The sequence below is a fragment of the Elephantulus edwardii genome, unplaced genomic scaffold, assembly GCF_000299155.1.
Source record: "Elephantulus edwardii isolate Elephantulus edwardi_28Jun2011 unplaced genomic scaffold, EleEdw1.0 scaffold00052, whole genome shotgun sequence".
Taxonomy (NCBI): Eukaryota; Metazoa; Chordata; class Mammalia; order Macroscelidea; family Macroscelididae; genus Elephantulus; species Elephantulus edwardii.
Window position 1 is genome coordinate 6,668,400 of NW_006399802.1, and position 25,573 is coordinate 6,693,972.

The 25,573-nt window shown below is 40.7% G+C and overlaps 1 protein-coding gene across 1 annotated transcript in view; it reads left to right on the forward strand.

Annotated features, from left to right (window-relative positions):
• Position 1: 1 nt before the first annotated feature.
• The window catches only part of TMEFF1 (transmembrane protein with EGF-like and two follistatin-like domains 1), a gene marked incomplete at its 5' end in the record, with an annotated part of 104,240 nt that continues 78,668 nt past the window's right edge, over positions 2 to 25,573 (forward strand). The window contains one exon of the mRNA XM_006886973.1: positions 2 to 185. Coding sequence (XP_006887035.1) covers positions 2 to 185 — 184 coding nt within the window. The remainder of the gene's footprint in view (positions 186 to 25,573) is intronic.

Below are 25,573 nucleotides of genomic sequence, written 5' to 3' on the forward strand. Positions count from 1 at the left end.
GGGCGCCGCGGCCGCTGAGGCGCCGCTCCGGCTGCCTGCCGCGCCCCCGCTCGCCTTCTGCTACACGTCGGTGCTGCTGCTCTTCGCCTTCTCCCTGCCCGGGAGCCGCGCGTCCAACCAGCCCCCGGGCGGCGGCGGCGGCGGGGACTGTCCCGGCGGCAAAGGCAAGAGCATCAACTGCTCAGGTAAGAGCGGCCCGAGTCCGTCCCCGGGTCCCTCCCTCTGCCGCCGCCGGGTTCCCACGGTGGGGCCATAGGGCGACTGAGGGCGGAGGGCAGGGCGCGAGCGCGCGGTGCCGGCTCGGCGACGGGAGTGGCCGTGCGTGCTTCCGCGTGTGTCGAGTGGCTGCGCGAGAGCAGCCCGAGCGTGTTGTGGGCTGTTCGAGGCGGGAACCCGGTGAGGCGCAGGCGGCCAGCCGGAGCCCCCGGCGGGGTGCACGCGGGAGCGCGTGTTTGTGTTGTGCAGGCTCAGGGGCGGGGAGGGCAGCGCAGGTGCTGTTTCGGGGTGTGTGCCTGTGTGCGTGCCTCGTGGCAGGAGACCGGGAGGTGCTGGGCTCCGAGCAGGAGGACTAGGGAGTGACCATGTGCGGGAGGGCTTCTGCTCTAGGTCATTAGGATCTTGGAGGGGACCATTGGGATACAGGGAAAGGGTCGCCAGGGGATCGGCCGTGTACGTGACTTTGTATGTGTATGTGGCCTTAGGGTTCAGAGTTGAGCACTAGAGCGTGGAGCGACGCAGGCGTGACCCGGAGACCATGGTGGGAATCTGGAGCGTGGAGGGACACTGGGACTAGGCATGACCCCGGGACTATGGTGGGGAACCTGGAGGGTGGAGGGACCCCAGCGTAACCCCGGGACTGTGGCATGGAGGGACACCGGAGCTAGGCATGACCCCGGGACTAGGCATGACCCAGGGACCATGGCAGAGAATCTGGAGCGTGGAGGGACCCAGGGACTAGGCATGATCCCGGGACTATGGTGGGGAACCTCGAAGGTGGAGGGACCCCAGCGTGACCCAGGGCTCATGGCAGGGAATCCGGAGCTTAGAGGGACCCAGGCGTGACCCAGGGACTAGGGCGGGGACTCTGGAGTGTGGAGGGACCCTGGTACTAGGCTTGACTCAGGAACTATAGCGGGGAATCTGGACCAAAATGTTACTTTCTATTTTCGTGTGTTGTGTATGGGTGATGGCCCAGGCTCTGGAAGCCACCCACGGATAAGTGTTGAGGGGCCGAGGTGAGACCTTAAAGTGAGCCCCATTTGTGTCGCCTTGGGAGAAGTCTTTGGAGTTAGCGCTTGGGTAGAAACTAAACCCAACCCTTTGTGGTCGGATGGCGACCCTCCTAGACCAGTAGACGGAAAAATCTCTTTCCAAGCGGACTGCCTTAGCATTCTCCCGCGGAGCAGCTGCTGGATTCAAACCGCGGCCCTTTCGGTTAGCAGCGGAGCACTTGCTCCACCAGGACTTCTTTTAGGGGTTCGGGCGTATAAAGAGGTAATTGGGCCCCCAGAGAGTACCCCAGGGTAGGAAACAAGGGCTGACCCTGGGTTGTTAAGGTGATGTGAAGAGGGAACTAGTTCTGAGAAAATGTGCCTGTTGGAAGATCTGGCGATTGGCCGCAACTGGCTCAGAGGGAGTGACCTCTCCCCTCTCTGCAAAGCCGCCTGCCCCCCCCCCCCCCCCAGCTGTTGGAAACAAAGAGCTGGCGAGAGCTTTAATGGACGAGACTGGGGAGGAGGCCATCCGGGCTGCAAAGTTCCCTCTTCCTTTCTGAAAGGATCCCCAGAGGATCCAGGCTTTGGGACAAGGACAGGCACCAGGTCGGCTTGGGGTTGGTGGATCCTTTGCTCACTGGCTCATGAGACACTAGAAACAACAAGCCACATCAGTACTAACTTTGCGCTTTATGAATTTGAATTCTCCACTTCTCTAAACTAGAGGGATGGGGGAAGGGATGATGTCTACCAGGCCACAGGGGAATCCACTGGCTGGCTGCCTGGACAACCTTTGTACCTTCAGGCCCTTGAAGGGGCATTGTTTAGCAGAGAGCTGTATGGCCCTAGCATAAGACCGTGCCACCCTAAGGGAAGAAAACCTTTGGTCTGCTGTTTGGATTTGTAGGCCTAAAATCTTTTGATAATTTGCATAATGGTATATCTTATGAGAGGGGAGGGGTTTAGAGCACAACAGACAATAGCATATCCATTAAGAGCTTTCCATTCGTGTAGTAACTTTTACTTTGTTTTTCTAATATTAAATCGGATCTTAGATACTGCTTTAATAAAATCCCACCTAAAAATGGGCAAAAAAGGTATTTCAGCCTTTTTTTTTAAATAATAAATACTGGTGGTTAAACTTACAATTGATCATACCATGTCAGAATATTTTATGGGCTAATGTGATGTGGAAGCTTGGAAGCAGGAGTGGCATCTACTTCCGGAATCTCTATGAACATGGAGAAATGATAAAAGTTACACAAGTGTTCAGGTCTTTTATTCATAGGATTGCTATGAGTTGTCTATGACTTGATGGCACTTGACAACAAGAACAGTGTGCTGTGATTTTTTTGTTAAGTTGTCTCTAGTCAGATGAAGTGTTAGATATATTTATATATGCTTTTTCAAATAAAATTTTTTATTTTAATTGTGATTTTAACAAAAGTTTACAGAAAAGTTATATTTTCCTTCTGTATATGCTTTTAAAATCTTTAGTGCAGAGTACAGGTTTTTTTTTAGAGTACAGGTTTTAAGATAAGTCACTCTCTTTCAGTCACTCCTGTTGAATTGATTCAGAATCATAGTTTGATCCTAAACTGCATTACCTAAACTGTTAATTGTGATGGGAGGAGACAGCTCATTTTTCTCCCAGGGAGCTGCTTGTGGATTCCAACCACCAGATAACAGCATCCTTGAGTTAGCACTGCAACCTGTTACAGAGTTCCTGTGTAGGAAATATTATAGTTGTTACACACCATAGAACCAACTCATAGCAGACCCTCCAGTGGGTTTTCAGAGGCAGCAAATCTCACGGGAGAAGACTGCCTGACTTTCTGCTAAGGAGATGCTGGTGGATTCAAACCTCATACCTTTGGCTTGGCAGTGCAACTCTTTACTGCTACCAGTAGCAATACAAATGGTATAAGGGGCAAGGTACTGAGCAAGGAACCCTGGTTCTTGCTAAGCTGCTGTGTATTTTTGGGCAGATAATTTATTTGTTTTCTTTTTCCTTATAACTTCTTTTAAAACAGAATCTTGGTTTTAATAATAATGGCTCAGACTTTTATCAAGGAATTCATATGTTTGTCACTGATAAAAGATATCAAGAACTCAGATAAAACAATTTTCTAACTCTAGATATAGTTGAGTAACTGGATCTAAATCTAAGTTTTAACTAAATGGTATTTAATTGTTTCTAAGATGAGGGAATAAGATCTGGAAATTTATAATGTGGAAAACATTTTCAGAAAATTGATTTATAAAGGAAGTGTAATAATTCAACTTGGAGAGATGATTGGATATAGGTTTTGTAGTGATTTTTTTAAAGAATTTTTTTTAAATTTTGTAGTGATTTTTATGTCACATAATGGAACTTTGTTCCATTTTTATTAGAATTTAAAAAAATTTAGATACTGGCCTTGACTCCTTGTTGATTTTCATTTTTGGTTTTCAGCTGTCATGTTAGCCTTTTTTAACCTTTATTGAGCCTGATTCTGTCAGGTGGGTCATGTCTAGCCTGCCGTACTTGTAAATGTGAAGAAGCAGCTTTGTGACTTTATTAATACAAATTGTCTAGATCATGGAAAAAAGATGGAACTCTGTGATATTTCTCTGGAGACTTCTTTCCAAGGCGATGCTGATACATTAATCAACCAGATGTTCAACTGGCTGTGCATCTTTCTAGTTCACTTTAACCGATTTTTCAGCTTTTGCTTTTCTGCATTTTCCCATTTTTCCCCATGAGCTATCATGAAAAGATTCTGTCGGATGGTCTTGTTAGAGTTGGTTACATGTATGGCTGAAACATCCCCCCACTTTAGTAATCCTATCAAAAAGCAAATAGCCTCTAAAACCACACGCTCCCCACGACTGTGGAGTGCACTCTGAATTTGTAGTGATCCTGGAGGACAGAGTGGACAGTCCCATCCTTCCCCTGAAGAAGAGCTGGCTGGTCAAGATGCTGGCCTGTCAGTTACCAGGCTGACATTACGCCCTACCTGCCAATCCAAAGATCTACTCCTGTCTAGTTAATTCTAAGTTAGAGTAACTCTCTGTTAAATTTCTGAGGGTGTCAATCTTTACAGGGGGAGACTGCTCATCTTTCTCCCTCAGAGCAGCTGGTGGATTCAAACTACCCATCTCTGGGTTGGCAGTACAACTCTCTACCCACTAGGTCTCCAGAACCCATGATGACTCTCTTTTTGGTAGGCCTTACAACTTTGTTAGCTGTTCAATTCTATAATTTTTCAGGGGATACATGACAAATCTACATATAGATATTTTTTAGATTTACATGTCTTTTTTCCCCCCCTTACATTAAGATGAATGGGTTTTGGAGTTTGTGTGGTTTTTTTTTCCTGGACTTCTGGCATCTTTTCAGGATATCTTGGATTGTTGTTTGTTGTTTTTATGTCCCGTCGAGTTGCTTGCGACTCATAGCGACCCTTTGTACAACAGCCCTAAACGCTGCTCTGTCCTGGGCCAATAGCACTGTCTCATCCCGATTACCCCAGTCACTGAATCATTCTACCTCATAGAGGGTCTTCCCCTCCTGCGCTGTCCCTCCACCCTACCAAGCATGATGTCCCTCTCCAAAGACCGGTCCCTCCTTACAACATGTCCAAAGTATGTTAGATGAAGCCTCAGAATCATTGCCTCCAAGGAGCTGCCCGGTTTGACCCTTTCCAGGCTGAATCTGTTTTCCTAACAGTCCATGGGTACTCTCAATACTCTTCTCCAGCACCACAGCTCAAACACATCAATTCTCCTATCCCCCTTAGTCATTGTCCAACTCTCTGATGCATAACAAGTGATAGCAAAGACCATGGCCTGTATCAGATGCACCTTAGTCTCCAGAGAGACACCATTGTTCTTCACTACTTTGGAGAGGTCCCTAACAGCAGACTTTCCCCATGGCAATATGTCTTTTAATTTCCTGGATACTGGTGCTGAGAGTGTTGACTGTGGAGCCAAGCAAACTAAAGCTGTGAACAATCTCAATCTCTTCACCATCCATCCTGATGATGCCAATTGGTCCAGTGGTGAGAATCTTTGTCTTCTTGACATTGAGCCTCAATCCATATTGGAGGCTGCAGTCCTTGACCCTCTGCAACAAGCACTTCAGGTCCTCCTCAGTTTCAGCAAGCAGGGTTGTGTCATCTGCATATCGCAAATTTTGAGAGATCTTCCACCAATCCTGATGCCGCATTTCTCCTCATAGAGCCCAGCCTCCTGGATAATCTGCTTTGCATACAGGTTGTAAATGTATGGAGACAGGACACATCCCTGGTGTACGCCCTTCCCAATTTTGAACCATGCAGTGTTTCATTGCTTTGTGCTGATGAATTCCTCTTGGTCCAAGTGTAAGTTTCTCATTAGCACGATCAAGTGTTCTGGGATTCCCATTCTTCTCAGAGTCAGCCACAGTTTGTTATGATCCACACAGTCAAAAACGCCTTAGCAGTTGATAAATCAGATCTAGGAGTTCTTTGGATCTGGTAGGTAGTTAGCTCTGTGTTCTGTTACTATGTTGAGCCACTTTAATGTTAGCTCCTTTTGATGAGTGTGCAGCTGTTGCAGTTATAAGGTCATGCTTCTTGATGACCATAGGCAGAGTCAAGATGAACCTGAATGATTCTGCTTTGTTCCTGTCATCTCTTGATGCTGAGTAGTGGTCTCTTTGTTTAGATCTTATTATGAGCAAGCCTTTTTTTTAATTAGTTTGCTTACAAAGTTTGGTATACATTGCGCTTCACATATTTTTTTCATTCATACTCTTTCGTACAATCATCCTCAAGTATCAAGTTTCATAAAATCAATCTCCATTGGACCTTGCCCATCATTACCCTTGTCTTTTTTGCCTGGATTCTTTCCATTTCCTTTGAACAAGCTTTTATTTGTATTTGTTGTTGCCTTGCTTCTAAGATTGTCATTCATTCTGGGCTTTATGCTTCTATTTTATTTAAAAATTGCTTTTATGCCATTTGTACTTCTTTTTGTAAAATCCAACTTAAACAACAACAACAAAAAAATACCCTCCTCAACAAAAACAAAGTTTGAAACTAATGATATATATGTGAGTAAAGGTGGATTTTGAGTCTAGGATTCCAGATGTCTTTAGACTGGACACTTTTTTCTCATTTGTAAAATTAATGTGACGGTGGTCCTTTTTGGCTCTAGGGCATTTGACAAGAACTAATGAGCCAAAGAATGTAAGATGTTTGTGTCCTAGGAAAGGATATTAAAGTGAGAGAAAAATATGTTGCAAGGCCAAAAAGTACAGTTTGATGGTAGAATAAAGTGAAGAATGTGAATTAGACTATAAATATCTTGGGAGTTGAAAGTGGGTTCGCTGGATAGTGATAGCTTCAACTCTTAGCTCAACGGTATGGAGTCAGAACTGACCATGTCCAGTCATTTTTCCAATGCTGTAAATCACAAGAAAGGAGATTTCTCCCAAAGCGTTGCTTGTGGAGTTGAACTGGCAGAGATACATCTCCTTTAGGTTACCAGTGCAGCTTCCTTCACACTATGTCGCCAGAGCTCCCTGGGCATGCTGTTCAAATCTACCAGCTGCTCCATGGGAGAAAGATGGGTAGTCTCTTTCCATGCGATTAACAGCTTCTGAAAACCTTCTGGAGGGACAGCTATGGGTTGGTTTTGACTCAGTGGCACATAGCAGCAACAACAGCAACATCCATGTAATTGGCAATTTAGGATTTGGAAAAAAATCAGTTTTTGAATTAGCTATCTTTGTTAAGATACTTTAATTCTAGGTCCTAGGTAGTGAGATGTTGGTATTCATTTATTTAATAATCTGACTGAACACTTGTTTGAACGCAGACTCAATCCATTGCCATCAAGTAGGAACTTATTCATAGCTGACTTTCTATTGGGTTTTTGAGACTATAAATTATGTAGGAGGGGATGGCTCATCTTTTACCCCACTTAGTAGCTGGTGGAGTTGAAGAGCTAGAGAGAAACAACTTCTACTGCCTATCCCTCCAGAGTAAATGTTATGGGATATAGGCCCACTGCCCTTGAGTCATTTCCACCTCATGGTGACCATTTGTCAAGTTTTTGAGGCTGTACATCTTTCTCCCTTGGAATGACTCATAAATTCTAATTGCCATTTTTTTGGTAATGTCACTCTGAGTTGGAATTGGCCCAGAGGCAGTGGATTTATAGGAAATAATATGGCAGAGCCATCCCAAGCCTCTAAGACTTTATGGTCCAACAAAGAGGTCCTTTCAAAGCCAAGAAAATCCCATTTTGTTGTTGTTATGTACATCAAGTTAGAGCTGACCCTTCTGTGAGTTTTCAGAGGTAGTTAATGACATGGGAAGATATTGCCCATCCTTCTCCTCTGAAGCAGCTGGTGCATTTGAACTGCGCGCCTTTGGGATTACGGTGCAGCTTTTTGCCACTAGAGCTCTGAGAAAATCCTATGGAGCCAAGAAAATCCATGGACCAGATTGTTATAGTTGGATTCTACTGAGCAGCAGCAATGACGTTTTTTCCCCCCTTTGACTTAAAATAATGTTTTTGAGGTTCATTCATTTTATAGCTTATATCAGAAGTTCATTCATTTTTATAACAATATTTTATGTATATGCCACATCTTGTTTATCTGTTCATCAGTTGATGGGCATTTGAGATGTTGCCACTTTCGGGCTACTATAAATAAATACTCTTAGGGACATTCATGTACAGGCTTTTTTTTTAAATTTTGCTTTGGTATATAGCTAGTTGTTGTGTTCCTTTGAGTGGAGACTGACATATAGCTAGCGTTCCAGCCGGTTTTCAGAGGCAGTAAATCACTCAGGAGTTGATTGCCCGTCTTTCTCCTGCTAAATGGTTGGTGGGTTTGAACCACAGTAGTGGAATTGAATTACTATGTCATATGGACACATTGTTTAACATTCTTGGGAACTGCCAAACTGTTTTTCTGAAGTGGCGATACCATTTTACATTTCCACCAACAATTTATGAGAGTTGTGCCAATGTGTGTGCTAACAGTTGTTAAAGTCTGCTTGATGATTGCCATTCCTAGTAAGAATTTGTGTTACTTTGTGGTTTTAATTTGCATTTCTCTAATGATAGTGATGTTGAGCATCTTTCAGTATACTCATTGGCCATTTGTATATCTTGTTTGCAAAGATGTCTAGTCAGATCCTTTGCTGGGTTTGATTTTGACGTCCTTTTGGTTAAGCATATGGACCCATTCCCTGCACACGGATGCTCCAGCTGGTAGGTTAGCTGTGGTTTGTCTGTGCACCATTGGAATTGTTTACAAAAGTCACTGGTGTTTGTTCTCAAACTTGTTTATATTAGCAGTACTTGTATTTATAATTTAATAAGTATTACTCAGACTGATGAACTGTTGCAAATATTGGTTTTCATGAAATGGTTTGGAAAGATAAGGGAGCTCTGATGGTGTCGGCCGTAGGGAGATGCTTCCCTAACGGTGGTGCCTCTGCCTGTTCAGAGCCACCAGCAGCTCCAGAGGAGAGAGGTGGACAGTCTCCTCCTGTGGGATTTACAGCCTTGGAAACATAGTGTAGAAGCAACTCTTAAATCACTTCAGTAGTGGGTTTTGTTTTTTGACTTGGAAATATGATAAAATCAAGAGGTTGAATGAAAGAATTGTGTTTGGTCAATTCCTTTATTTTAAAGGAAAAGGAACTAGACCTTTTAGATCATTGAGTTTGGCTGTGGTTTATCCAAGAAAGTAGAGAACTGTACATCAGCTCTGTGCTCTAAAGGTCTTGGTGTTTAATTAAGAAATACACAACTGTGAACTTGAAGGTAAATGGTAAATGTGTATATATTGCTTTAAAAATTATTTCTTAATCTGAGTTAGAAAATTTAGAAATTTTCAGTTTTGAATATGTTTTAAAAAGTAGGTATATACCATAAAAGGAATGCGTGATTCTGACTTGGAAAATAAAAAACTCTTTCATGGAGTAAATGGCTCTAGAGCTGGGCTTATAAAAGAGGGAGTAAAAGGTCAACTTGAAATACCTGGCACACATCTGCCTGAATCCTCTGTTATTGATGTTCTTTTAGCCAGAGAACTTTCCAGATAAACACCTCATCCTTGTTTATCTCCTTAACTCTTTCAAGTCTTTCTTGATGCTTGAGGTTAGAACCTGTTCCACTTGCTCTCCCTTTTGCCTCTCCACTTGCTCAGATGGTGTTTTCTTGTGGTTTTGTTTTTTTTTTCCTCCTAAGTGCCTTTTGCTATATGACTTAATATGCATCTCACCTTCCATCTTTCTCCTTTTGTATGAGTTCCATGAAAGATTTTTGTCTTGTTTTGTTTGCTGCTGTGTCTGGCATAAAGTTAGGTGCCTGAGTACCTATTTGTGGAATGTGTTAATAACTGAATAAACTTGGAAACAAAAGGGAATTGGGGCAGGCATCCTAAGCTGTTCTTATTGGGTGCCATCCAGTTGACTACAACTCACAGCGATTCTGTGAACAACAGATCAGAACCTCCTGTGCCTTGGTCACAGTCTCTGTCATGTTCAAGCCCATGGTTATAGAAGTCATGTGGCAGGCCTTGTTGTTGGAAGTCTTCCTCTCTTCCTCTGACCCTCAACTTTTCCAAGCATGGTTTGTTTTTTTTTTCTCCAAGAACTGTTGCCTCTTGACAGTCTGTCTAAAATATGTGAGAGTTTCGTCATCTGCTACTAAGGAATATCCTGGTTACACTTCCTCCAAGACAGAGATGTGTGTGTTCTTTTAGCAGTCCATAGTCTATGGAGGACTCTTTGTCAGCACCACAATTCCAAGGCATCAGTTCTTGGTCTTCCTCATTCATTGTTCAACTTTCACCTCCTTTTGACCTCCTTGAGCTTTATCACTTTAAAGAGGTCTTAATAACAGGTTTGCCCAATGCATCACATCCTTATTCTAAGTTGAAAGAGTGATTTTATACAAGCCTTCTAAAAACCATGCCCGTTTTTGCCAAGTCAATGCTAATACATAGAACTGCCCCATAGGGTTTCCAAGGCTGTACATCTTTATGGAAGCAGACTGCTACATCTTTCTCCTATGTGGCAGCTGTGGGTTCAAACCATTGACCTTTCAGTTACCAGCCCAGTGCCTTAGTCACAGTTCCACTAGATAAGCCACAAGAGTAAGAATATGAAGGGAGTATATTGAAAAATCAGTACAATTTCCTGAGGGTCAGGATGATTGCCTTAGGGGTTTTAGAGTAGAAATGCTCTGTATGGTTTCCTTAGCTATAAACTTTATATAAACAGTTCCTCAGGCCTTTCTTCCACAGATGTGCTGCATGAGTTTTCAGCTATGAGTTGGAATCAACTTAATGGCAAGGAGAAGGAGAGAGGGGTGCAGGAGAGACAAACACACACAGAGAAAAGACAAGGTGCACACAGGTGTGACTGTGTTGATGGAAAGCCTTGAAAGCTAATTGAGCATTTGGTGTTTGTTCTTTAGGGAGAGGGAAGTTTTAGAGGCTTTGAGTGAATCATGGTTCAGAAGGAAAACTGGCATTTGTGAAGATGGAAGGGAGAAGAAAAGAGATTGGGAGCATGGTGACAGAAGGTAACAGGAAGATCAGGAGAGTCAAGAGCTCTTTGGCCCTGCAGAGTTAAAAAAACACATGGAGGGGGAGCTCTGGTGGCCTAGTGGCAAGGAGCTGCAACTACAATCCCAGAGGCGAACGGTTTGAATCCACCAGATGCTCTGCTGGGTAAGGAGGGACAATCTCCTCCTGTACCAGACAGATCTGATTTGACGGTACACGCACACAAAAATAATAAAATAACTAAAAAAATTTTAAACAAAACAAAACACATGGATGGTTATAAAAACATGGAGATTTTATCCACAAAGCTGGAATTCTGTCTTCTTTCTAAACTGGAGGATATGGCAACATTCTGCCACCATTGTGCTCTTGTTTCTGCATGGCACATGTCAGCCAGCTCTGTCTAGAGGGACTTGGAACTCCTCAGCTGGACGCCTGCTCAGCGTGTTTGTTTGATCTTTCCTGCCTTCATCTCTGTTTTGGATGGTGGAGTGAATTTCGATGCTTTTAATTTAGGATGGAGAGCCAAATCTGGAGGAGAGTCACACTCATGTACCTTCTTTCCCTTCTGTATGATGCCTGACAACCTCCAGTTTATTCTTTTCTCCCTCAACCCTTTTTGTTTAATTCACCTTCTACCTCATACTTGAAGCCAACCTAGCTTGTGATTATAGTTTTCCTTGAAACTCTTAGATTCAGATGACCCTATAGTGAGTTTTCAGAGGCTATAAATTGCACAAGAGGAGGTTTTTCATTTTTCTCCTATGGAACACCTGTATTCATCTGCATGCCTTTGGATTGGAAGTACAACTCCTTACCTGCTATATCACTAGAGCTCCTTTGTTAATGTTTCCATTTCCCCTTTTTCAACATTCCTGTTTCTAAATTTTCTGTTGGTAACAGATCATTATTTTTTTCCCCCTTTACATTATAGGACTATATGATAACATTCTTCTAGTCATTGTTATAAAGGACATACACTTGGATATGACCTAAGAATGTGTTACGTAAAATCTCTAGGTATTTGATTTAACTGGCGACATAATAGGTTAAGCATTGAGGCTGTTAACTGAAAGATCAGTTTGAATAACTGAAGCCTAGTTTGAAAGCACTAGCTGCTCCATGGGAAAAAGGTGAAGCAGTCTTTCTGTGAAGATTTATAGCCTGGAGACCACTCTGTTCTGCAGGGTATTTGTGAATTGGAATCAGCTTTATAGCAGTAGGTGGGTTTTATTTTGTCCTTTTTTCAGCAATGGGTTTTAGTTTTAATTTTTCAATCCCAGGATAAGCACCTATTTAACGAACAATCCTTGTACTCCAGAAAAGAAAGTATTTCCTTAATTTGTCAGTCTCCATATTATATTACTGTTAATTTTATTTAAAAATACCTTAGTACTGATAATTTGAAACTTTTAATTATTTTATCCCAGAGAAAAATTATAAGGACAGTACACCCAGATTCTACAATTTTTGAGATTTTTACCACATTCTCTTTTTCTTTCCATTTCTATATATAGATGTATTTTATCCTTTCCCCCTTGTTTATTCTCTCTGCCAAGTTTGCTCTGACCAAGAGGAAATGTTGAATTTTAATTCTTTGTTGATTTATTTTGTCTTATTCTGTTAATGAAATATTGAAGCCTCTGATTACAAAGATAGAGGTTTATTTTTCATAGGGATTCCCCCTCCTCTTCTACTTTTTGTCCCTATATTTGGACATAAATGTTCAGTATAGTTCATTATTTGTTATTTGGTGAATTTAAAGGATCTTCAAAGTTATAGCAAATAAAACAAACCAGCAAACCACAAAACTATTGCTGTTAAATAGAATCTGACTTGCAGTGACTATAGAAAATAGTGGAATTACCCCTCCCCACTCCTTTCTGCATTTGTGTTTGCCCTTTAGATTTTAAGCATTAGTATTTATTCCTTAATCCAGCTTTTCTACTTTCAGAGGCACATCAGCACACTTCGCATGATTTGTATTACTTCCTTGCTCCCCCCTCATCGTTTTTCTTTGCATTTACTACAGTCCAGTGTTTTTTTATTTTATTTTAGGATTTTGCAACTGTCATTATAATCAACTTCTGAACACTTTTAGACCCCAGTAATTTGGGATGGACAGTGTGTGGACATTATTGAACAATATCATATGCAAGCAAGATCCTGCTGAAAATGACCCAAAAATGATTGGAACAGCACATCAACAGAAAAAGGCTAGATATCCAGGCTGGGTTTAGGTGTTCCTGTGGCACTACGGGCATTATAGCCAATGTTAGATGGATCTTAGCTGAAAGCAGAGAGTAGCAGAGGAATGTCTATCTGTGTTTCCTTGACTATGTATGTAAAGACATTTGACTGTATGACCACACAAATTATGGCTGACTTTGAGAAGAATGGGAATCCCAGAACACTTGATTGTGTCTATACTTGGACCAGGAAGCAGTCCTCAGAACAGAGCAAGGAAACACTGCCTAATTCAAAATCAGGAAAAGTTTATGTCAGGGATGCACCCTATCTTCATACGTTTTCAGTCTGTATGTGGAACAGATCATCCTTTATGAGGAGGGATGTTACATTATGATTTGAGGAAGACTCATCAACAACCTGTGTTATGCAGATGAAACACAACAAAAGAGCACTTGAGGCATTTGCTGCAGAAGGTCAAGGACTTCAGCCTTCAATATGGATTGATGCTCAACATCAAGAAGACGAAGATTCTCACCACTGAGACAGTTGGCAGCATCATGACAGATGGAGAAGAGATTGCGATTTCTGCTTGCTTGGCTGCACAGTCAACACTCTTGGTACCAGCAGCCAGGAAATCAGAAGAAAAATTGTACTGGGAAAATCTGCTATCAGGGACCTCTCTAGAATATTAAAGAACCATGATGTCTGTCTAGAGACTAAGGTACTCCTGACCCAGGCCATGACCTTTGCAATTATTTGCTTTGCATTATTAGAGAGCTGGACAGTGAACAAAGATGATAAAAGAATAATCAAGGGGAGCTCTGGTGGCCTAGTGGCAAGAAGCTGCACTGCAATCCCAGAGGCGCACGGTTCAAATCCACCAGATGCTCTGCCAGGGAAGGAGGGACAATCTCCTCCTGTACCAGTCAGATCCTATTTGACGGTACACACACACACACACACACAAGAATAATCAATGCCTTTGAGTTGTGGAGCTGGAGAAGAGGGTTGATTATATCATGGACTGCTAAGTTAACAAACAGGTCTATCTTGGAGAGGGCGAAACCAAGCAGTTCCTTGGAGGCAATGATTTTGAGGCCCTATCTACACACTTTTGGCATGTAGCCAGGTGGGACCAGTCCTTGAAGAAGGACATCATGCTTGGAAGGGTGGAGAGAGTGCAAGAGAGGAAAAGCTTGGATGAGATGGATTGGCTCAGTTACTGGGGTAATGGAAGTAGGTGTGTCAAAGACAATGAAATTGGCTCAAGATAGAGCAAGGTTCAGAGCTGGTTTTACTTTGGTGGCTATGAGTTGCAAGCGACTCAATAGCACATAAAAACAACAACAATCTGGGATGGAGATTTACTCATTGACAGTCACTCCCTGATCCATACCTCCTGTCTCCAGCCCTAGAGGCAACCTCTGTCTAATAACTATCTGCCTATTCGGGACTTTTCTTGTAGGTGTTGTTAGATGCCATTGAGTTGACTCTGACCCTTAACAACTCATACAGTACAGTGAAATCTTGCCTGACCCTGTGCTATAATCACACGTCTCCGCTGTGCTTTAACCCCATTATTGTAGTAATTTTGTCAGTTCATCTTCTTGTGGGCCTTCCTTTTCTTTGCTGAGCCTCTACTCTCCTTAGCATGATTTCCAAGGACTGAACCTTCCTCACAGCATACCCCAAATATTTGAGATCTGCCCTGCTGTTGCAGAGGCTCTTCGAATCCACCAGCTGCTTTGCCGGAGAAATACAGTCTCCTCCTGTGTGTTTTACTGCCTTTGAAAGCCCACTGGGAGAGGTCATTCTGACTTGATGGCACACAATAAGAACATTCTTCTAAGGAACACTCTGGGTATGGCTGCACTTCTTCTAAGACAAGTTTATGCTTTGATTATACTATCAGTCCTTTTAACAGATGCCACAATTCAAAGACATTAATTCTTGAGTTTTCCTTACTCATTGTCTAATTTTCATATGCGTGTGAAGCAATTGTCTTATAATTGTGAATACTTTGTCTTTGATCAACCTTAGTCTTAGTCTTAGTCATTAGTGCTTTAAAGAAGTCCCTCCCAGTGTGTTGGAGAATAGTACTGAATATCCTATGGTCTGTCTAAGGAACAAACAAGTATGTCTTGGGAAATGTGCTACCCAAGTGCTCCCAACAGTAAAAGGTAGTGAAACTTCGTCTTACATACTTTAAATTTGTTGGTAGGAGAGATTATTCCTTAAAAAGGGACATCATGCTTGCAAAGTTGGAGGATTGGCAAAAGAGAGGAAGACCCTCGGTGAGATGAATTAACACAGTAACTGCAGCAATGGGCTCAAGTATGTCAGAGATGATGAGGATGGCAAAGGGTAGGACAGGGTTCAGATCTGTTGTTCATAGTGTCGCTGTGAGTCGTACTTGACTCAGCAGCATAGAACAGCAACAGCCGGCAAATTCGCCCTGTTTAAGTCCTAACTTGCTAACTGCTGCTTCTGTGGATCTTTGATGGTGAATCCAAGTAAAATTAAATCGTTGACAACTTCAGTCTCTTCTTCTTTTATCAAGTTGTTGCCTACTGGTCTAGTTGTGAAGATTTTGTTTTATTTTGAGGTATGATCTATACCAATTGAAAGGTTTAATACTTCAGTTCCTCTGCAATTTCTGGAAATATCTTCATATTACAGATTGTTTTTGAGTTTTCCTCCAATCCTAGTTCCACATTGTTCTTTAGTTTCTTGGGTTATTTGCTTAGCATACAGATTGACTAGGTATGGTCAAGGAGTTCAACCCTTATATTTTTTTGTTTGTTTGTTTGTTTTAAACCTTGTTTGTTGTTATTGTCATGTACCATTGAGTTGGAAACAACTCATAGCTGACCCTCCAATGGATTTTCAGAGGCAGCAGTAAATTGCCCTTGAAAGATTGCCCATTTTAGCTGTTCCAGTGGAGCCGCTGTTGGATTCAAACTGTGTGCGTTTGGGCTGACAGTGTAACTCCTTAACACTAAGCCATCAGAGCTTCCTTGTAGTATCCACTTTTCTATTCAGATGATTGCTGCTTGGTCTGTGTACCATTTCAACATAGACAATTAAGCATTCTGGAAAAATGCTTTCAAGGTTTATTCATGTTGTAGCATAAATCAGTACCTCATCCTTTTTTATGAACAATAATATTCTTAAATGTGAGATTTACCGCATTTTCTCCATTATCAGTTGATGTCCATTTGAGTTATTTGTAGTTTTTGGCTGGTATGAATTAAGCTGCTCTGGACATTCGTACATAGGCTACTCTGGTGGCCTAGTGGTAAGAAGCTGCCCTGCAATCCCAGAGGCATGCAGTTTGAATCCACCAGATGATATACTGTAGAAAGAGGGGCAGTCTCCTCCTGTACTAGTCGGATCTGATTCAGTGGTACACACACAAAAAGAAAAAAAAGAAACGTTTTCTTTTAAAAAAATTTTGTGTAGCTGTAGTACTTTAATTTTACTTGAGTGTGTGAAACTTAGGAGTGGCATTGCTGCTTTATACCATGACTTTAAAAGTTTTAACATTTGATTGTTGTTTACTGTCAAATTGGGACTGATAGCTGACCCTCTAGTGGATTTTCAGAGACAGTAAATTGCACAGGAGGTTGGAAAAACATTTTTCAGTGGTAAGGAATTGGGCTGCCAACCCAAAGGCCGGTGACTCAAATCCATCAGCTGCTCCATGGGAGAAAATTGAGCCCCTGAAATTTACAGCCCCTGAAAATCGACTGGAGGGCCAGCTATGAGTTGGTTCTGGCTGGATGACAATGTGTACAAACCAACAGTATATAAATATTTTCAATTTCTCCACGTTTTAAAGATTTTTATTTAAAAATTACATTTTATTGCTGAGATTGTCTATAATATTTGCAGCAAAACATACACTTCGACCAGTTCAGCAGTTTTTTATATGTGTAATTCAGTGACACCAGTCTTATACTTTCTATTGTGCAACCACTCTCATCCTCATTTTCTGAATTGTTTGGCTTCATCAGTGCAAACTTACTGTCCTCTTGGTCTCCCATCTTGTCTTTTAAGTTGCTACTGTCAGTTTTATCCCATTTAAATACATCTTAAAAGAACTTGTCGGAAATACTGCATGAGACTATTATTGTAAAATAGAAGGATAACTAGTAAACATGTATGGGAACCCAAGGGGTGAAGAAGTGGGAGTGGAGAGGGGAAGATGGGTGGGGACGAAACCACAGATTGCACATTTGGATGGGTGGAAGGGGGGGAGGAAATGGGAAGGATCTGGGTGAAAAAACAGGGTAATGATGGGCAAGGTCCAATTTGGTGACTGATTTTATAAAGCATAATGCATGAGGATGATTGTATGAAACCCAGTATGAATGAAGAATAGTGTGAAACACATAGTATATGAACTTAGTTAGCAAACCAATAAAAGAAAAAGAACTTGTTGGCTTAAGGCAGACATACTTTCCAGGTTAAGCTAACCTGTTGTTTGGTTTTCCGTCCCCCTGGCAGAATAGTCTGTGGGAGTTGCACTGCTAACTCAGATTGCCCCTCCGGAGGGAAATGGGCCCTTTCCCCTGAGATTTACAGGATCCAGACTCAAGGGAGGGTCAGCTTTGAGGAGATTCTGACTTGAAAGCACTGAGTTTTTTGAGTGTGGCTGTTTGGGTTGGGTTGGTTTTTTGTTTTTTTTTTTTTAATTTCATACAGTTTATTTACAAAATTTGAATACATTGTTTTCAAGAACAGAGACTTCAGAGGCTATTACTGGTTGAAGGTTTAAAGATGGTCTCAGGAGTTCATCCAACAACCTTCATGGCTCCAGGAAGTCTGGAGTCCATCAGAATTTGAAATTCTGTTGTAGCCAATCATGTTCTAAGTACATATTTATGATCTTTTACCTTATTTATGTGGTTTCCTGAATAGAATTTAAATGTTTAATTTCTTTAAAGCTTTATTGAAAGATAAATTCCACTCGTTGATAAATTCTACTTCTGTACCTCTTTTCCTCTTTTTTTAAATATTGCTAGAACATTATTTTAAGAGAATGGCTTTCATTATTCCTATTATTAGTTCCATTATTATGTTCTCTCTGGAGAAATGAGGCATTTAGTGGGTTGGCATACTTTTTTGCCTCATGCACTTGGAAAATTCTATGTTTAAATCTTGAAATTCACTAGTATGTGTATTTAATTTATTAGGGTTTTAATTTATTGCTCATCTTTTGCTGGTATACAAACCCATTTACGTTTAATAAATATTACACATTTTTTTCATGTCTCAGTTGCCTCATTTTTTTGCAAAATCTTTTCAGGTTCTAAAGTTCTTAACACATTGTTTTACCCTCAAAAATATTAGTTGGTATTTCAGACACAGCTCCATTTCTCTCATTTTGCACAAGTATTCTTGGTTGGAGAGGGGAAGCCCCTATACCATTTATTTATGCTTCTTATAAAAGTAGTAGTTGCCTGATGAAGAAAATGTAAGGAATGTGGAAAGCTGGGAAGAATATTTGATGTTTGTAATTTTTCTGAGTTTTCTCCTAATGCTCTTGCTGAGATGATTTCATTTTATACCAGAAAATATTTAATTTGTTACCTAATAATAGTTTTCACTTTTAACTGGAGTCGCTGTGGATTCCAGGTCAACTCTTCTGGGATCTTTAATGTGCATTTTATTTTGCCTTGTCAGCTATCCCATTGAATGTTTCGTGAGTGAATCTAAATTGCCAGTATTGCCATATCAATGCTCTTGTTTATAGCCTATAATGGGTATAGCTAGATTTTCTGTTGTTCACAAGTTAGTTCAACCTTGTGTTTAATTTTCATAGTTTTTTTTTTTATCTCTCTTGGAAATAGTCTCAACTTCATGAACACTGGCTTGAGATGTATTTGTTGCTGTTATGTGCTGTCCCTTTGATTTCTCAGTGACCCAATGAACAACAGATATGAACCCTGCCCCATCCTCTGCCATTCTCATCAACTTTGTTATTTATACTTGAGCCCATTGTCTTCCCTTCCTTTGCTTAAAATATATTTACTTGCCTTTTATTCTTTTTTCTAAAGATAGATGTTTAGATGTATATTTGTACTTACCACTATTGTGTTGTTCCTTTATGTCCAGACCACAAATGATTCTTTATTTTTATTTAATTAAACTTTGGAGTTTCAAGTTATAAAAAACTCTTTTGACATTTCGGTTTTAATGATTCAGCAAATGAAGAAAAGTATCTTTTATTGATATCAGTGTTCCTTGTAATTTCTTTAATCTTTAGGATCCTCAGGGACTGTTACAGCCATTTTTACTTGAGTGTTTTAGTGGCTGGCTAAGATCTTATCATTACATAATCAAATAATTGGAGCTCCAAGTCTGGAACTTGTTCAAAAACACCAATTTTCAGAAGTCCTTTTAAAGTTCATTCTCTCTTAAAAGCAGGTAATTCAAATTATCTAGCACCAATTTGTGCATTGTTTTGGAATTTTTTTCTTTGCCAGTGACTTCCTGAGTCTTGCTACCTCCTGTTCCACTTTGTGTTAGACATAGAAATAGAACATGTATTCTTGTTGTTAAATTTGTATTTTTACGTATTTTTTGTTTTGATGGAAGATGTGTATCGAATGTACTTAAGACTCAAAATACATATGCAAAAATGAGATTATAGCTATACTACATGATTTTTCACTTCATAAAAAGACTTGTGTTTTTTCTGTAGCTTTGCAAGTTTTATTTATCTTTTTAAAATAATATTATATTTGCAGTGAAAGTTTGCACAGCAAATTAGGTTCCCATTTGACAATTTCCATACAAATTGTTCTGTGACACTAGTTCTTTTTCTCACATTGAGTCAACAGTCTCTTTAATTGCACTCCGATTTTTCTGCTCTAGTTTTTTTGCTCTTTATTGTCTTATCTTGGCTTTATCTAGTTAACCTTTTGGTTTCATACAGATTTTTTTTTAATGGAGCATTGTACTAATAGCCTTAATTTTTTTATACTAATGTGTTTCCTCTCGCCTAAAATTTTTTTGGTTTAGGGTGTAAAGAACAGCCTCACCTGGATCTGTAAATTTGGACTTTTTAAAAAATTTGAGTTCTGTTCCCTGTTATTTTTCTCCTCTGCCGGAGACTGTTGGTTGTGACCCTGATCAGAATGGTTGGCAGTTGGTACCTGGGCACCAGCTTGTTCTTCTGGTCTTAAGGTGGATGAGGTGGTTGTACATTTAGGCTGCCAGCTCTCTAGACTATTTTCTTCTCTGACATTTTGATATCTTTATTTTTGTTTCCCCAATTGCTGTTAGGTGCTGTTGAGTTGAGTACGACCCATAGTCCTATTCTGTGTCAACCTTACACTTCTTGACACACTAGAGCCCATTGTGGCAGTCACTGTGTCAGTCAGCCTGGTTGATGGTCTTCCTCTCCTTTGCTGACCCTCTGCCTTTCTAAGCATCATGTCCTTCTAGCAACATGCCTGAAGTGTGTGAGGTGATGCTTTATCATCTTTGCCTCCAAGGAACATTCTGGCTATACTTTCCAAGACATATTTGTTTGTTCTTTTGACAGTCTATTGGATATGAAGTACTCTTCTCCAACACCACAGCTCAAAGGCCTCAGATCTTCTGTCATCCTTATTCATTGTACAGCTCTAGATGCCTAACAAGTGATTGCAAAGATCGTGACCTGAACCAGGTGAATTCTTGGTCCTCAAAATGACTGACATCATTAATTGCCCCTCAGTAATTTGGAGAGGTTCCTGACTGCTGGTACCAAGGGTGTTGATTATGGATCTAAGTAAGATGAAATCATGGACAAGTTCATTCGTCTCCATTTGTCATTATGTTGCCTTTTGGTACAGTGGTAAGAATTTTTGTTTTCTTGACATTGAAATGCAATCCATACTGAATCTTCCTCAGTTTCAAGATTGTGTCATCTGTATAACACAGGTTGTTCATTCATCTTCCTCTAATATAGCATCCAGCTTCTCAAATAATCTGCTCAGCAAGCAGATTGAAAAAGTATGAGAAAGAAGACAGCCGTGACACACTCCCTTCGTAAATTTTAAACCATGTAATGGTTCCTTGCTCTGTTTACACAACAGCTTCTTGGTCTAGGTCTAGGTTTTGCCAGTAGAGATGAACATTTGTAACTTAGGTAACCACAAATGTTTCTGCCCCTTATATTAAGGACTGCATAGTATTTTCTCCATGAATTAATTAATCCCAAATAAATAGACAGTTACATTTTCCCCACTTTGCTATTAAAAAAAAATGTTGACATTAACCCTCTAGTCCATAGGTAGAGTTCTCTGTCGCTCTCACAATTTCCTAGAAATACAACTGTGAGGTTAAAGGGTAGAGTTAATTAAAAGTACAATATATTGCTACATTTTCCCTGTGGAAGCTTGTGCCAGTTTCTACTCCTAGAGTTGGTTTGAGTGCTTTTAGCCTGTACCTTTCTCCAGGCCTGGAGTTAGGGGGTAAAAAAAAAAAATTAACCCTTAGTAGAGAATTTCTTATGTTTCATGCACTGTCCTCAGTTCTTTCCATAAAGAAATCCTGTACCTTTTAGCCATTGGTCCCATTATATCTCCTCCACAGCTCTCTGACAACCACTATCATTCTGTTTTTGAACCACTTCATTTTGTTTTTGAATTTACCTGTTGTGGATACTTCAGATGCCAGAGATGCGTGCTTGTTGTAAAATCTCAAAAGCAATACAGAAAAATACTGAGTAAAGAACAACTAAGATTCCACTAAGAATTAACTGTGATACACACCTTCCAGATTTTTTTTAATTAAAAATAAGCCAAAACAAAAAAGAGAAGAACATTCACTATCACTGGGTTGATTCTGATTCATAACAAGCGTATAGAACAGGGTAGAACCGCCTCAGGGTTTCCTAGGGTGAAAACCTTTATAAAAGGCGATTGTTCCATTGTTAGATTAACATTCTAACGATGTGATTCTTGAGTTCAAGCCTCCCACCTTTTGACTAGCAGCTGAGTATCTGGCAGACTTTTTATAGGCATTAAAACAGAAGTTATATCACATGGGGTCACCATGAATTGGTAGTAGCCCAGTATTTACAGTGTACATTTGTTTTAGTTACTAATTTTCACACAGTCTTAACGAACAAAACAAAAACTTTCTGAGTCATGTCAGTAATTCTGGTAGAGTTTTGTCATAATTATGAAAAGAATGAATCATAGGTTTCTCAGGCTAGTGTCAGAATCCAGGGATCAGAAACTGGAGAGGGAATGAGGGTTCCAGCTATTTGGCTTGGACTGGACAGGGCTGGAGAGCCCAGGTCACCATTTACTGGATTGTCTTCCGTTTAATCCTGCTTGCTGCATACTGTCCTCCCTGTCACCTTGCCAGTAGCTCCCTCTCTGATTTGCAGCTCAAACTTTCAGTTTGAAGTCAGCAGTGGGGAGTGATTGTAGAGACGGGGGTGGATGATTGACTGATCAAAGTGTTATTTAACAAAGGGTAGTTTGGCAGTAGTATGCAAATGGAATGGAAGAATACTGGAGTCAGATAATTGTGTGACATATGTGAAATTTCTCTTGTTAAATATAGCTTGGAAAAGTTTTCGTCATCTGCCAACAATGCTTTCTAATATTAATGTAGATTGTTTCTGCTTTTATGTCATGAAAAGTTTCTGTATCTTTATAGTAGAGGGAACTCTGAGTCCTGGTGGTAAGAAACTGCCCTGCCATCCCAAAGGCACAGGCTTCGAATCCACCAGTGGCTCAGCAGGAAAAGGATGGGCAGTCTCTTCCACTGTGATTTATTGCCTTGAAAACCCACTGTGAGGGTCATTTGTGCGTCAGTTCCCACTCGGTGGCTCACAGCGATGATCATGAAAAATTTCCTCCTTGTATTTTTTATTAGCTGATTTAATGCATTTAGTTTAGTATGCATGTTGAAGATAATTTTATTTCCAATTCTTCTGATTTGCTGTGACTGAAATTCACATTTCCTAAATCTTTTTTCCCAATTTTACCCCAGAATATCCTTTTGGTGGCGATGTCATTAAAGGTGTCCAATGTACTTTATGGACATAGTCTTGGCTTTTCTGCGTCTTGACTTCTTGGATATTTGAGATGCTATTTCTGTCTCCCTACTCCCTTAGGCGTATACATACCTTAGAGTTGCACAGAAAATCTTAAAAGGTGAGCAGGATGAGAGACAACAGTGCTGAGTCCTTACTCTGCCTCCTGGACATCTTTGTCTTGTGTGTGATACCACTTCCTTTGTTGACATAGAGTGGTGGTTTGGAACACCAAGTGTGATGAAATCTTTTCTCTTTTTGTAAATGAAGTAATGGTGTCCACTTGTGACCTGTGTTACATCTTCCTTTCTGGAAGCATCGTAAACTTTTTTTTTTGTAATGATAGATTCATTAGAAAGGTACATCCCCAAGGGACAGACTTCTTACTTATATGGAGGGAAGGCCTTTAAAAAAAACCACAAAAACAGGGGAGCTCTGGTGGCCTAGTGGCAAGAAGCTGCACTGCAATCCCAGAGGAACACGGTTTGAATCCACCAGATGCTCTGCCGGAGAAGGAGGCGCAATATCCTCCTGTACCAGTCAGATCTGATTTGACGGTACACGCACACAAAATAATAAAAAATTTTAAAAAAACCCCACAAAAACAAAAAAAGTATCTTTCTTCTAGTGTCTAATCTTTTACTCTCTGGTTTCCTCATAATCAGATATGACAACAATTTTATCATTACCTTGTTGTTGTAGTTGTGTACCTTTGAATTGGAACCAACCCGTAGCTGACCCTCTGGTGGGTTTTTAGAAACAGTTAATTGCATGGGAGGAGGTTGCCCATCTTTCTCCCTTGGAGTAGCTGGTATATTTGAACTGTGCCTTCAGGATTGCAGCACAGCTTCTTGCCACTAGGCCATCTAGAATACAAGATTTTTTCAAAAGGAGCTCTAGTGGAATAGTCTGTAGGGAGTTGTACTGCAAGCCCAAATGTAGTGCCCCTGTGGTGATTGATTGAAATCCACCATCTTCCCCAAGGGAGAAATATGGGTAATTTACTTTTGTTTAATTTACAGCCTCCTGAAAACTCACTGGAGGATATCTTCTGACTTGACAGTGAGTTTAGGTTTTGCATCGGTTGGGAATGAGTATCATTCATGTCTTGGAAGATAGTGTGAATCTTTGCTGAGTATCTGCTTGTTCTAGGTACAATTTTAGTTGCTTTTGATTATGTTATTTTATCTAATCATTATGTAGCTATGTGCCATCGAGTCATCTGCAACTCATAGCAGCTGTTTGTACAATAGCTCTGAACCCTGCTCTGTGCTGAGCCAGTCTCACTGACTCTGATACACCTACCCCCATTGCCCCAGTTACCGAATCCATTTCATCCAGAGTCTTCCTATCTCTTGTCTGTCCTTTCAGCCTTCCAAACATGATGTCCCTCTCCAAGGACTGCCCCTCCCCCCGGCAGTATGCCCAAAGTATGTGAGACAGAGCTTCAAAAATTTGCCTCCAAGGAGCACCCGGTTTTCACTTTCTCCAGGACAGCCATGTTTATTCTCCTGGCAGTTCATAGTATGTTCAAGACTCTCCTCCAGCACCACAACTCAGAGGCATCAATGTGTTATCTTTGGTCATTTTATGGCCTGGCCTGGATCAGGTGTACTTTAGTCTCTACGTTGACGCTCTTGAGCATTCTGGAAAGGAGCCTTATAGCAGATTTTCCAATACAATTTGTCATTTGATTTCCTGACTGCTGGTGCCTAGAGTGTTGATTGGGGAGCTTTACGACTTGCAAATTCCATGGAGGGTCACTGTGAGTCAGAGCTGACTTTGATGGCAGTGGTTTTGATTTCTGATTACTGTAATGCTCTTAACTCTTTCCACATATGAAACATTTTAAGTATTAAAAGTATTTCTATTCAACCCAGATATTGTGGAATTGTATTGTGAGCATTTGAATTCAAGGACATAGACTAGCTGCATTTATTTGGAATGAAACTATTTCATCATGGGTCCTGTCAGATTGTATTGGTGTGTCTTTATGAAAAATGGCAGATTTCCCCAAATGCTGTTAATTCTACACGGTGAATATAAACTTTTAATTTTGTATTTATTAACTAGGATTTTGAAAGCATACCAAGAATTTTTGAGTTTCCTTTCTTTCCTGGAATAAACCACACTTTTAATGCATTTATTACAAATTCCAGTCATAGATGCAGCGTTTTGGACTTTTATCTTGCCTAATCGAATGCAACAGCATTTTTGAAAGTGACTCATTGTTTTCTCTAGCCTTCCATAGCAGCTCCATTTCATTTTTATAGAAATATCTTCTTTTCGAGAGCTCTGGTGTCCTAGTGGAAAGAAGCTGCATTATAGTCTCAGAGGTACACAATTCAAATCCACCAGATGCTATCCTGGAGAAGGAGGGCAATCTCCTTCTGTACCAGTCATATCCGATTTGATGGTACCCACATGCACAAAAAAGAATTAAAAAAATAAAAAGAAATGTGTGTGGATCATAACAAACTGGCTGACTCTGAGAAGAATGGGAATACCAGAACACTTGATCGTGCTAATGAGAAACCTATAATTAGACCAAGAGGCAGTCGTCAG